This window comes from Dermacentor albipictus, chromosome 10 (assembly GCF_038994185.2).
Source record: "Dermacentor albipictus isolate Rhodes 1998 colony chromosome 10, USDA_Dalb.pri_finalv2, whole genome shotgun sequence".
NCBI classification, from domain to species: Eukaryota; Metazoa; Arthropoda; class Arachnida; order Ixodida; family Ixodidae; genus Dermacentor; species Dermacentor albipictus.
The window spans coordinates 17,270,542-17,285,388 of NC_091830.1; the positions used below are offsets into that span (position 1 = coordinate 17,270,542).

At 47.5% G+C, this 14,847-nt stretch overlaps 1 protein-coding gene across 2 annotated transcripts in view; it reads right to left on the bottom strand.

Moving 5' to 3' along the window:
* LOC135911485 (spondin-1-like) overlaps positions 1 to 14,847 on the bottom strand; it is a 46,064-nt gene that overhangs the window by 19,976 nt on the left and 11,241 nt on the right. For both annotated transcript variants that reach the window (XM_070527384.1, XM_070527383.1), the window contains exons 7-10: positions 11,700 to 11,922; positions 5,712 to 5,871; positions 2,361 to 2,547; positions 790 to 991 (exon numbers count right to left, since the gene is read on the bottom strand). In XM_070527384.1, coding sequence (XP_070383485.1) covers positions 790 to 991; positions 2,361 to 2,547; positions 5,712 to 5,871; positions 11,700 to 11,922 — 772 coding nt within the window. The remainder of the gene's footprint in view (positions 1 to 789; positions 992 to 2,360; positions 2,548 to 5,711; positions 5,872 to 11,699; positions 11,923 to 14,847) is intronic.

Below are 14,847 nucleotides of genomic sequence, written 5' to 3' on the forward strand. Positions count from 1 at the left end.
AGTCCAACATGACTGCATGAGAGAAGTGACTCAGTCTAACATGACTGCTCAAGAGAAGTGTGTCCTCAGCATTCGCACAACCACAGTTTTTATACACTCGATCCGCCGGTCCTACGACGCGGCGACTGTTCGTTTACACATCACCAACTCGCAGCTGCTCTGCAGACCAGTTTACGTACACAAAGGCAACCGCGCTCTGTACACAGAGGCAACCGCGCGGGGTGCCGTTCCGGGAAACTATCGGCGCTGATCGAGGGTCGCTCGTTGTTCCGTGCTAAGCCGAAGCGTGAGACGCTCAAAATACGTCGTCCCCACGGCAGCTTGTCCAGCGTTTCAAATCAGCTCCGCGTTGGGGAACTCCGGAATCATTGTTCACGCACCGAACTAGTCCCGTCACAATGTCGAAGGGGCTGGAGGAAGGCGGCGGATTCCAACGCAAAGGCCGCTTCTTTGAACGCCTCCCAGCTGCAGCGACGGAGAGGGAGAGGTGCGCGTCTTGCACCCCTTGTCGTAATCGGGTGGCAAGGTGGCAATCTTGTTGCGCAACTCGCCATTCTTGACACTACACTGCTCGAGCGTAGCAAAGGCGCCTACATGCGCTCCTCGCCACTCTGTGAACGCTTCTCGAGCAAAAATGGCCCTGAAGCAAGGCGCGAGGGCCCACGTGATGCCATTAGGCCAATAGCGACGCGGCGTCGGCCTCGGCCATAGCGCGCGAGGAGGAGGCGGCATTCTTCAAAGCGTGGCGCTACTTTACGAAGTTTAAGGGGCTTTAATTCTTACACGTACCGTGCGCCTCCTGGCTGTCGATCTTGCAGTCAGCGTTCTCGGCCATGCAGGGGGCCTTCTGAATCTGCTCCACGTTGCACATGGCCATGGCGGCCGCCATGGCGTTCAGGTAGGCCCGCGTGCGGACCTTGATTCCCTTGCCGCAGGTGGCCGTGCACGGAGACCACTCCGCCCACTGGGTCACCGCGCAGTTTGGGTCCAGCTGCGAGAGTGTTTGGGCGCGGCCAGAAAAGGAACAAGTTGGGGGAATTGCACCTCAGCGGGAACGTGTTGGTGTCACTGATTCCTGCGTATTCGGGTTGAGCTCCGAGAGCATTATTTGTCGTCAACGATATATACGCAGCAGCGCGGTATACCATAGATGAATGGCGATTTATCGTTGTTGACTGGTGAACGTGGCAATGCTCTGCTCATACGTATTAGAGGTTAAGAATCGTTTGAAAAGAACCCTGCATGACCTTACGAGTGACGAAGTGATGCACTTCTTATGTTTCCCTTGCTTGAAGTGAGATACATATATATTTAATTATAACGTGGGACATATAGCCACGTTTGTACGCAATTTTTGCGTACTTTGGGAGGAGGCATGTGCCACCGCAGGAAGATATTGAGGCTGTTCATTCTGTGTTCGTAGAATGTGATTTCTGAGCATTATCTGTCTTCAAACGATTTATACACATCAATAGTCATCTATGAATAAATTGTGACTTAGTAATCTTTCCTTTCAGTAGAGTGATCGTGACAACGGTCTGCTTGCGCGATGTGGGAAGAGCATTGGTTTGGAGAACCCTGGGTCATCTTGTGAACATCAAAATGTAACACTTAATTCTTCGATCGATTCAAATTCGTGGGCGTTTGTGATAAAATAGTATACATTGGCTGTGTTGGGGCTCCTTCTGCCCGCTCAAGGTGCGTTTTAAAGATGTTAAATTAGGGTTGTATAGTATATTATGTTACTGCACACAGGTCAGTGCTTCTGCGCACTGGTTTGGCTTAGCAAAAAGGACGTGGTCCATTAAATTTATTCAGGCAGTACCTGTCTTTTCACAAGTCATAAGCAGAAGAAAAGACGTTGCATAGTTTCACTCCGTCCGTCTTATTCTGAAAGAGAATGCTTGGCTAGCGTCTAAGGCTAGAGTAAGATCATCTGAATCTGTCCTAAACCTAAAAGAAAAACCATACAGCCCTAGTCTAATGATCCTATATAAAAATTTGAATATATAAATGTTCGTAACCCGCATGAAGGACAAAATTAAGTGGACGTCCACTTCCTTTTGTCCGTCATCTGGGTTGTGCTGCCCACCGCTAGAAACATGTTCATTCACCAACTCGCCCAGCTTGCTGTGTTAATACGAGGCAAGTTACGTATGCCCTCCATAAGAACATTACGGGGGTCCCATTAAAAGAAAAGTACGTATACGTATTTTTAATCGAATAAAAAAAACATGTTCTTATGTGGGGCCCAGCATGTTCACGCGTAGTAAATATATACGGGGCCCATGTTTTCTTTTTTTCCCCACACGGTGTGAACGTGCTGCGACAGCAGCGATCGGCCAAGACACACCACGCACCACTTCGGGGGCGTCCTTGCAGGTGGGCATGTCGGCGACGCACATCTCCTTCTCCATGAGATCGAGCGTGCAGCGCTTCCTGGCCATGTGCTGCTTGTACTTTCGCTGCCGGATGCGCACGCCTTTGCCGCAGGTGACGCTGCACTCGCTCCACTCACTCCACGGCGTCGTCTCGCAGCTCACGCCCCTGGTAAGTCACGTGAGGGTGTGCACCGGTCACGTGAGAGTGCGCGCTCGTCGCACGAAAGGGGGCGCTCCCCGTCTATGCGCGCCCATTAATTTATTTATTTTGAAAAGACCCCGAAAGGCATTACATGGGGGGGGGGAGGCATACAATTCGCACATGATATGTCAACGCAATAAAAACCACTGAAGACAACGATCAAGCGCAGATTTCGGTAAAAGGTACAGTTTGTAAAAAAGAAGAAAAAGAACAGGAAGAATTTAGGGTGAAAGTACAGGGTACAATTCACATTTGCTATACATGGCACACTGATCACTCTCCACGTCCACTCTGACCACGATTACCTTTGTAAAGCTTCAGTGTCACATTCATCATCATCATCATCATCATCATGCTATTCGTATGCCCACTGGCAGGACGAAGGCCTCTTTCCGCGATCTCCAGTTATGCGCTTCCTTCCCTTGGTTCCCATTCTGTAAATCTAATGGTCCACCGGTTATCTACCCTACGCGGTAGATGGCTGGTACAGCTCCACTTTTTGTCTTAATGTCAACTAGAATATCGGCTATTCCAGTTTGTTTCATGATCCACATCGCTCTCTTCCTATGTCTTAACGTTATCCCTAATATTTTTCGTTCCATCGCTCTTTGCGCGATAGTAAACTTGTTCTCGAGCTTCTTTGTCAGTCTCCAAGTGTGTGCCTCATATGTTAGCACAAGTCGAATGCAATAAATGTGCACTTTTCAACCACAGTGGTGAGCTCCCAGCAAAGGTTTGGTAATGCCTGCTGTATGCACTCCAACCCACTTTTATCCTTCTGTAAGTTTTTGCCTTATGATCAGGGTCCTCCGTGAGTAATTGCGTCAGATTACTGGGCAGCAATATTAAATAGAAGTTACTTGTACGTTAAAATAATTTAGACATTAGGTAACTCTTCGCTCCTAAATGAAAACAATTTTTAATTAGAGTGAATGCAATATAGAAGCTGCTTTTATGTAAAAAGTGGCAGTTTCGAATATCGCATCTCGTTCTTCTTTTGCCCTGTCAAATGGTTGCATCGCAGTTGGAGCGAGTCCCTCACGTAACTCTAAATTTTAGGCGCACAGAAACGTGGAAGTTGCTTGTAAATAACAAATTTTGTAATAAAACGTTTGGTAAATAATACAATGCTGGAAGGCACAGAGGGTCGTGCAAATGACACGAAGCCTGCACGTGCCATTTGTGACGTCACACGCAAATTGTAGAAGCCCGCATAACGGTAAACTACGGAACAATGCAAGCTTCATTCAGCACATGTGGCGTTCGGACCTTCCAGCTAGCTTTTTCTCACATTGACAGTCATGTAGAACGACGAGCCAAACGAGAACAAGTTAAAAGCGGGAGCCAACGTTTGGACAAGTGGACTGTCAACTGGGACTTGAAAAAGACAAATCCACTTGTCGAAACGTTGACTCCTGCTTTTACCTTGTTCTGGTTTTGCTCACCGTCTTGAATTTCCATCTCCCGCCTTCCCCGTGTTTTCCCCGACAGTCATGTAACACACCTATGCACCCCTGATTGTTTTGGCCAAGCCTCCTGCTCGCAGCTGTGCCAAGCGTTTCTTTTCACTGACATACTTCGAGTTGTTGACTGCAACGATGTGTTTCCGCTGGCGGAACGGTATTCCGGTGAACACTACCATTGGACACTGTCTTATATCTTGCTTCGTGGAAGCTTAAATCGCGGAATAATCAAGTCGATGTTGTTCTATCCACACATATTGAGGGAATGCAGAGGCTCGCCAAAAAGAAAGAGAAAAAGTGAGTCTATCCTCTTGAGGAACTTCGAGCTGCCATTTATGTGGCAGACAGTGAATTCAGGGAATCAGGGCCCGTATTCACGAAATGTTCTTACGCTAGTAAAGCTCGTAAGAACAAAAATAATCGAATACGGACAGCCAATATATTCTTAGCGACGGCTGCAGACCAATCAGCAAAAGTTCTCACGAACAAAAGTATTTGTGAATACGGCCCCAGACTACTACATTACCACACACGTCTACAATAACAAAACATATGCGTCCGAAATAAAATGACACCGTGTTCCTATGTATACATTTGCAGTAGTAAGCCCAACTCTTACGTACACTAAATATCGTGTGACATATATACCGCAGTTTTTTCGCGCATGAAAAACAACATTATCTCTCGCCACAGTCACAATTCTAGTTTGCCAGAATTCCCAAAATAAGAAGAAAAAGACAAAGCTTACTAATCAGGTAGCGATGCTACTTTTCGAGAGCGCCACTGGACAAAAACTCAGGTGTACCTTATTTAAGTGGGAGGCTGTATAGTCACGTTAGATTAGCCCGCGTGGTTACGAGGAAGCCAACAGACTCACTAGGAATATGCGGAACAGAGAAACTCATTGTGCTATGCCACATTTTAGGTTATTTATTTGTAACGTTTTAAGGCAATTAAGTATTTCTCACTTTACTATGGGCAAGTTGTTCAATAGGGAAGCAATACTTGCGGTATAAAACTGATCACGTTCAAGTAATTCCTGCAGAACTGAAAGCAACGCAGTAGCCGAAACATTTCATGCCTCAATCTCTGCGCATGAACTAGCTTATGACAGAACAGAACAGTGGCATCTTTGGGACGTTGCGAAGGGACGTGCACAACGTAATTTTTAGAAGTCTTGATGGAACAAGGTTAAAACAGTGCGTGTTGAGGACAGGACACAGGAAGAATGCACACAGGACAGTCGCCGACGACTGTCCGGCGACTGTCCCGCGTGCATTCTTTGTGCGTCCTGTCCACAAAACGCGTCGTTATACAACAATGTTCCATCAAGCCAGCAACCAACTAGCCCATCAAAGTCTGTTAATCGCTTTGGGAAGTCACGCTGCGAAGGGGCGTACAGGCGCCCAAATCTTTAACTGGTGTGCGGGAGCGGCGACTTTTCCGTGCGTCAGCGCCGTTTGACGAGGCGAGGCTGGAAACAGTCTGAGGCAAAGCGCATGCGGACAAAGCGCGCTCAGCAGGGCCCATCGTCTACTAGGCTGTTTCCAGCCTCGCCGCGTCATACGGCGCTGACGCCCGGAAAAGTCGCCGCTCCCGCACACCAGCTAAAGATTTGGGCGCCTGTACGTCCGATAACGTCCGATAACGCAGGCCACCACTCACCCGGCGCAGTCCATCTCGCACACCTCCCGGTCGACCAGCTGCGTCTTGCAGTTGAACGCCTTGTCGCGCATGATGAAGTTGCGCGTCCGCGTCCTCACGCCCTGTCCGCAAGTCACGCTGCAGGGCCCGAAGCTGGACCACTCGGTGACGGCACACTCGGCTGTGCACCGTGACAATAGAAAAAAAAAAAAACAAAGAAATGAGAGCGTGCACGCGTGTTCGCTGATTGGCTGTCTGGGTGGGCCCTGCAGGGCTCATCCCTATCGCACCACAAATTGCGGCCCGTACACGTCTACACCGAGAAAGTACGCTACGCAATGGGCCGAGGATACAGCTATAGCTCTGGTACTCACAAACGTGCACGTTCTTCCTCGACGTCTTAATGATGATTATTATTGCAGTGGTAATGATATCACCGTGCTATCGCGCGGATACCATGGATTGGCAAGCGTTCCTGCTACATGCTCATCACAGGCATAGTGCCTATGAGGCAGATAATTTCCTACTAGAGTTACTACAGAGGGAACTCTGGCGCGGCGATCGTTCCGCTAACCGTGGCAATTGTGGCTAGGACACGGATTTGCCTGATCTTCGTGCTTGTGGCTTCGGACGTTCTTGCGGCTTTGTTATTTTTGCTGTATCTGCCGTTACGTAGCAATCCAATTCAATTTCGAAGCAATCCCATCTTCAAGACTAAACGCAAAAGGCAGTGAGGTGCCGCGCACATGCGTGATCGTTGCCGAACCGTGGCTTTTCTAACGCAACATTTTGTCGAAAATAAGCCAGTTTTCAAAGTCACAAAGCCCTTTGAAGCCCGAAGGACTAAGTTTAGACAAATCCACGTACTATAACCATCATTTCCACGCCGGCCGAGCCGCGAAGCTTCCAGATCCCGTAGACAGTGGCCGCCAGAGTTCCATCTAGTGATTTGTCTAGGAAACTCTATGCCCACAGGAGCGCATACAGTAACGCCGGCTGATTCATGCTGTCACGCAGCGCGATCTGGTGGCGGCCGCATGCGAACATGCGTGGCAGTAAGGGTAGCCGGCAGCAGGTAGTCGGAAGCAGCGTGCCTGTAACCCAGTGATGGCCGACACGTATCGAGCCTGTGGCTTCATCTAAAATGTGCATGTCGCCACGGGTTGGTCAGGCACTGATTGTGCGCGCTGATTGACCATATTGGTCGCCTGGTAACCAAACCGAAGAACGCCGCTTCCGATAAGCGACTGACTGATTATTAGGCCCTGAAATATCTAGCATGTTGGGAGGTGAGAAACTGTTATGGAGAGGTCACAGTATACGCGTGTACCTATGATGACCATAGGTTGCGACCTGCGTAAATACGGGCCGCAAATGCACCTCCTTGCCGGCCAATCGGGCCGCATTCATAGCTTTTCCTTCGCAGATATACTAATAACATTAGCGTCATTGGCATACTGTCTAATAACGTGCTAATAAAATCAGCGTCATCACGATTGGCCATTACATCTGCTCGTAACCTTTTAGTGAGTACGGGCCGTGAATGCTGTAGTATACCCCTTTCGCAAACGCACTGCAAGAAAAAGAAAATATTACATAACAGTGACAAGTTGTCCGATTATTCTATCAGGTCGCACAGGAGTAGTGATAACACTTGACTCAAGCGCATTCAGAAAAGCTGACGGGATATCGTCATGCTAATCGCTGAACCTTCGTTCGGCCGCGTACAATGTTACAAAAGTGTCAAGGAAAAGCCCCAATCGCAAGGTTGGAGCTGGCAGCAGAGTATTGAGGGGATCATAACATGACCGAGAAAAATACGGTGCTCGTAAACGGTATAAAGAAAGGTGGGGAGAAAAAAAGAAAAGAAAAGCGGATTCTTTTACAATTTGCTGCTTGCTCGCAATTACGATATTACCACCTATCCGGGCATGCTTGCCCACGTATATAGGCTCTGCGATGAATGGTGCGAAGCGTTCGCGGTACACGCTCCGTATTTCTCTTCCGGGAGCGCAAAATTTATGCGCGAGAATTAATCAACTCGAGGGAAAGAGATCAGGTACCCTGCAATCCACGTCAGGTAAGAAGCAAACAAAAATCAGACTAATGATATTCGTCGCTGTGCATTGAGAGCGACGTTCTGGATTGTGCTACATGGGAGCCTGAACGCAAGCAATCATCCGGGGGATTACGGCAGGGATTAAGGGACGCGTTGGCGCACCTGAGGCAGCAGCTGTGTTCCCCCCTAATCCCGTCTTTGTTGCGGTAGCCTAGAGACAACTCGCCGGCCCCCCGTGTATAATATAACGCGAGTCCCAACTTTCGGTGATTGAGGAACGCTGTAAGCTGAGCCTAAGCCAAGTGTTTCGTCTATTCGTTTGTTCGTTTCGTACGTCGCTCTGTTAGCGACCGTGGGATAGAGATGACAGACATTATTTTGTTTCTTTTTTTCTTCCATCTCTGTAATTGGGTCGAAATATGTTACAATCGTTCGTCCCGTTCCATTACAGACCTGTTTAAATCTGTGGTATACATTCTTTGCGCAGTAGGAAAGAAAGGGAGAACTTAAGCGTTTGCGTGCTATTGCCCGCTGTTAATGATCAAACAGTGACGCTTGTTGGCACTGCTTTTTGTTTGGTAGTATGACTTTTTTTAATTTCGATGAAATTGCTGATAAAAGGGCTGATCGAGTGAAGACGCGAAGCCATGTGAACGTATTAAAGCAATGAGGTAGATTACATAACACGTGTGGTGCACTTAAACGAATAAATAATGCACATCAAGGACCATACAAAACATAAGCACCATGTTGCAATGAGGTTGAGAGATAAAGTCGCCAACGGCATTACCAAAGGTTTTCAAGCCGTACTGTTCACAACCGTTACAGAGGAGTGCTTTACTGTCGGAATGCTCTCATGTCGTCTTTGATTATCACCGTTTGATCACTGCACAGTTCTGCGCAAGCGGGTTATCCGGTATCCGGTAACACCATGATTGCCAACATTTGGTATTTCATACGAATGAACGATTCGAAGAACTGGAGCCTCCAAATGCATAGTTATATATAAGGGTATGTGATCGAAGAATCCGTACGCCGAATATTCTTGGAGAAAACTTAATCCGTGTTTCGCATACTAACGAGCAGGCTAAATATACCGGTGTTGGCTGTGATATGGTCAAGTCTGCATAGTTGTTTAGTTCCTTCGGGTAGGTTTTCTAAGAACCTTGGCATGCCTTGCTACATACACGCAAGCGTATACTTAGCAAACACTAATTCAGTCAGCTGTTTAGGTTTTTTTTTTATTTAGCTTTCTGGCGTGCAATATCGACCTAGGGTAACATTATCCCCCCCCCCCCTTTCCTCCCCCATTAAAGAAATGTATATAGAGCGATACACGCAAGTTTACTTTTCAAGTGTTTCCATTCAAGAAATATTTTTGAAACACTTAAAAACTTAAAAACTTAAAAAACACTTTAAACGTCCGCTACACACACCGATGTTATTTTTTTCTCCACAAAGTGTTGACCGATGAACACCAGCTCGATTCGAGCTCTACGTCATCCATGATGTCAACATCGCTCAGTTTATTACCAAAGTTTTCACAAAAGAAAATACACAGGCCAGCACTCAGTAATGCAGAAATCAAGAAAGTGGTCAGAAATTCGTTGTCTTTTTCTTACCGGATATATTTTCCGAGGTCGCTTGAAAGAACACAAATAGAGGAAGGTCAACACCAGAATGCACACTTTAGAAACAAAACAACACTGATAACACTTCTGTACTCCATATTGCGATTCAATGGAGAAGAATAGATCGATATGATTGATGCGGCGCTCAGTATTGCAGTGGTTCATAATAGAGCCAGCGTTAGCGCGACTTGTTCTTTATTTCTTCCCCCGCAGTCGTTGGGTTTTCATTTTTTGTGTTCTTCAGGTCGAACACCTAGCTAGCCTTTAACAGTGAGAAGCTTTTCAATGAACTAAGTCGAAGTTTATCGGAATGAGTTTGTTATTTTTTTATTCTTCGAGCACACTTCTCGTTGTTGGACGGAATCACCACATCAGCAAGCATGGTGCAATCGCGTTCTCTGTACGCTGTAGCCGAGGCCGGGAATGCGAGGAAACTTATACTGGGGTCACGTGCGAGCTGAGGCCATTACTTTCCGTCCCCCAAACGCTCTTACCTCGCTTCGATATGCGAGCCAGTTCGGAGCTGTACATTACAGGAATATATTCTTTAAAAATGGGAAAAATCATCGCCTAAAACACTCAACGGAGTAGAACTGGCACAGTATTCCTCCAGAACTCTCACTGTGCTCATTTCGCACCCTGCGAAAGGCTTGATGATTACTTATTAAACTACAACGCGCTCGAATGACCAAGGGCGCAGGCAAGTTAACACGCAAGGTTTTAATATAGTACACTAAAATGAATTACGCTCTTAAAGGTGAATAAAGGTGCAAACCTGTCTATAACTGACACTCTTACACCCAAACATGTGCAACGGGTTTAGTTATAAAATGAATTTCGCCCTTATTCGCTTTCAAGAGTGCAAATTATTTGCCCTGTTGCGGAGAAAATGAAGGGCAAATAATTGTCTGTTCATTTTTGAATTGTTATCCAGCAGCTCAACGCCGGCATGGATGCCCCTTTGACGTCACGGATCTCAAGGTTTTCTCGCGCCTCGAACGGAATTTAGCAGTTATTTTTTTTTCGTTTCAGTGGAGCAGTTGTTGAAACCTGTCTTTACATTTTAGTTTTTTTTTTAAATTCAGTGTAGTCCTTTGTCAACAAACGAGCAGAACTAAACCCAAGTAGACACTGTCGAAATATGTCACGTCACGGAAATCGCCTGCGAGAACTTCATATCTCATACACATCGAGAGGTTGCAACAACATTCACAGCCGTAAAAAAAAAGACGAAACAAAGAAAGAAACAAAGAAAGAAAGAAAGAAAGAAAGAAAGGAAGAAATAAAGAAAGAAAGAAAGAAAGAAAGAAAGGAAGAAAGAAAGAAAGCCAGCGCGACTTACGCGTATGGCCACAAATGGTCGTACTACCAATGCTAGGTTTATAGTACACAAAAAAAGAAGACCTAAAAAAAGTTAACAAGGATGTCGAGAGCGGCGCTGGCTAACACTCCCAGGGCTCCAATCAAGCACATAGATTTTCTCCACAGGGGCTATGCACTGACGTCATCGAAGCCGCCATATTGTTGCACAGCCAGCACGGCGCAAAGCTGAACTTAGGCTCCATGCGTTGTCTCCAGCAGCACAGTGGAGGCTGTGAATAACACAAAAGTGGCCATACGGTGACGTCACATGCATACTCCCTACTATTTCCTTGGTATCACTGCTGGGTTCGTGTGGTTTGTTACAAAAAAAAAAAAAAACAACGAGTAATTCGATTGCTTGTTCTCGTCTAAGTCTGACTTTGATTAGTCATCTAACCCGTCTTGACAGTTTTTTAAAGCGCAGCGAAAGGGCGAGACCCAGAGAAACGACAGCACAATGCGCCTATACTTGTAGCACAATATTGTTATGGAAGGATGAAAAAAGAGAGAGGAAGAAGGATCACGAGACGCCGGCTGCTGCGTGTTGTTGTTAGTCAGCCATCTTAACCCTGTTGACTCTGCTTGTACATACATTTTAAGCACAGCCTGTCTATACTCCCAACATCCCCGTAACAATATTTACGAGTCAAGGGACGCTTTCCGTGGCCGCATAGCAGTTGGAGCCTATTGCGCGCGGCAAGCGCTGATATCACTCACCCGCCGTGGTTGCTCAGTGGCTATGGTGTTGGGCTGCTGAGCACGAGGTCGCGGAATCGAATCCCGGCCACGGCGGCCGCATTTCGATGGGGGCGAAATGCGAAAACACCCGTGTGCTTAGATTTAGGTGAAGAACCCCAGGTGGTCAAAATTTCCGGAGTCCTCCAATACGGCGTGCCTCATAATCAGAAAGTGGTTTTGGCACGTAAAACCCCAAATATTATTATTGATATCACTCACGCCTCAGGTCGACGGGAGAGGGCGTCTCCAGCGGCGCTGGCGTGTTGGGCTCGACGTCTTCGTCGCACGACTTCTCGTAGATACGCTGCCTCGTGACCGTCAGTCGGGCCACGGGCTTCATCGGGGCCCCGGTGGGGTCGTAGAAAGGAGAGTCCGGGTGGTGCGGGTGGCTCGACGAGATCTTCTGGATCCGCTGCTGGGGGGATGTGGCTTCGCGCTGACCCTGGAAGGCGCATGGGTATGCAGTCGAGGAGCGTTATCGTGTCGAATCGGACGAGCAAGAACTGTGCGCAAATTATCTACCGCCGCTAACTTTGATTGTACTTGGTAAAGGAAAGGTATGTTCGACTGCCATGAACTGTATACACGGTAGTTCAGCCTGACCTGCCAGCTTCTCTAGCGCAATAAATCTCTCTCTCTGTGTGTGTGTGTGTGTGTAGAGCTGACGATGCAGTAGGGCTTTGTGTTGGGCGTATGGGTATAAGCGAGCTTGGACAGCATCTTATCGCCTGCAGCTGCGCATCGCAACTATTTATTTATTTATTATACGTAATTTCGGCCCGTCGTCACTGCAGCAAGGAGTGGTAAGAAGGCAAGAAATGTGCACGAAAGCAAATTAAAATTTGTGCGAGTTTTTTTAGGAGATAGCGCAGTATGTTGCGCGCGCAGCTCTACCTCCGGCTCCCAACATCAACTAGGAATACATAACGCTGTCTTGCAGGTTCGCAATTGACCTGGTGTGCTCCATAAGCCTAAATGCCGCGAGAGTGTTCCCTTGTAAAGGCCTGCTGCATAAGCTTAAATGCCGCGAGAGTATTCCCTTGTAAAAGCCTGCTGCATAAGCTTAAATGCTGCGAGAGTATTCCTCTGTAAAGGCCTGCTGCATAAGCTTAAATGCCGCGAGAGTATTCCCCTGTAAAGGTCTGCTGCATAAGCTTAAATGCCGCGAGAGTATTCCCCTGTAAAGACCTGCTGCATAAGCTTAAATGCCGCGAGAGTATTCCCCTGTAAAGGCCTGCTGCATAAGCTTAAATGCCGCGAAAGTATTCCCCTGTAAAGGCCAAACTACATGTGCGCCTTCCGGCAACCGAGAGCTCGCGGCCGCGCGCCTTTAAAGCCCCTGAAACTTCGTAAAGTAGTGCCACTCTCCTCCTCCGCCTTCACTCCTCCTCGTTTCTCCTCTCTTTCACGCTCCCTCCTCGACCATGGCACCGCCTACTTGCTCGAGCGCAGCAGACGACCTTTCGCAGAGTGAATGCACGCATAGCAAGGTAGTGCTCTTTAGGCGTTCACGTTGGCTTTCCAGCTCCGCGTAACTTCGTGTACAGCATAGAATCTTTAGTCGGATGCTTATACAAATTCGGTAACGGCAGCTTTTGTTTTATTTTTGATAACTATTTCTTTAAAAAGTATCTGACGGAGTGTTAACGCTGTGCGTTGACGATTGCGAATGTATCGCGTGCCCTACAGTTAGGTACGCAACATTTGTCAAGGGCGTGTAGCAAGATCTTGTTGCGAATGGTTGTAAATAACACGGTTCCCATCGAATGACAACCTCTTGGCTTCCAGCAAGCCCTCAGCCTAAAGAATCCGCGCCTCCCTTACCATGTGAATTCGCGGCGCGTATCAGCTATTGGATTGGATTGGAAAAACTTTAATAGCGTATCAGCTATGACGTACAAAGGCTGCCGGAGATCACTGCTCTGGAGGCTCGAAAGTGTATTACAAGGACAGTGCCGCCAACGTGCGTGCTTGCCAATCTAAGCGCGCGCAAAGCCTCAGAGGTGGGCGCTGGTGCTATTATGTTTCTTGTGTCTCAACGCCGACAGAAATACCGCGGCCGATCATCGAGTCGGGACTGTGCGTACTAACTGTGCGACTGTGCAGACTGTGCGAAAATAAAATGAGTTTTTAGCATTCGTGCGCGAAGCGGGAGCGCGATAACAATGCTTGACCCATTCTCAAACAAGACTACTGTGGCCTTCAGTAATTTTTTGAGGTTAATGACTTATCACGAATAACACTTCATCGTGCGTTGGTTCGTCCGTTTACTAAGTGACGTACTTGTCGCGAACCGAGTTGCACTGAGGTGCATGCATTGAGGACGGTTGAACTCCCTTCGAAGTAACATTTGCGAGATATGACTTTATTAGTGAAGTCATGATCGCGCAAAGAATCCCCCCGCCATGACGCGGCCGAAATTGCGGCAAGTGAAATGGTTTTATCCATAGGTTAAAATGATATGAAACGGCATTCGAGTTGCAAGTTAACAGTTTATTTTCACATAGATGCATTACAGATTTGCCTTTGCAGTCACAAGTCCGTGGGCACCATTTATTGTCTCATTGCGTAAATAAACGCATCAGCCTAAGAGTCCTACAGCAAGCGCGTCTCAATAAGGCATAGTGACTGTAGAAACTAATAGTAGAATAGAAGAGCAAGCGAACGACTATATGAGCGCGCGAACTAACGAGCGAGCAAACGACTAAACGAGCGTGCGAACGAACGAGCAAACAACTAAGCACGAACGACGACTAAATCAGCCAGGGAACGAGCGGGCGACCGCACGTTTTCTTTGCGAGTGCTGCACCGCCGCATCTTCAGCTTCGCACACTTTAAAGCTCACGCGAATTAGCACATACGTCTCAATTACCTATGATGCGGTCGCTCGACGACGAACGCACCGCGTAACACTGTTTCGGGAAAGCACGCACGCTTTTCATCGGTGCCTCTGTATCGCAAATTCACCGGGCGACCGCCAACGAGGAACACGAACAAATGTGGCAAACAAAGCTAGTCTGTCTAAAGAAGGCTAGTAAGTAACCACAAAAGGCAGAGAGTTGCTCTCCTGAGGCGCTTTCATGATCGAGACTGAAATTTTATCAAAAGGACTGCGCTGAATCTTACAAATTTCGTAATCACGTTATCGCACGCAACCTCGCGTGCCCGCGAACTCAAGCCGGTTGGCGTTCAAAACGATCAAGCGCACCAAATATGACTAACACGACTACGTAGTGCGCATATAAGCAAAGCAGATGTTGCGTAAAAATCATGTTAAAGCGTGCGTACAAATGACAACATGCACAGTGAACTGTGCAATATCTACTACGTTATTGCCCGCAGCACAATACGCAAGCCTGGCACATAC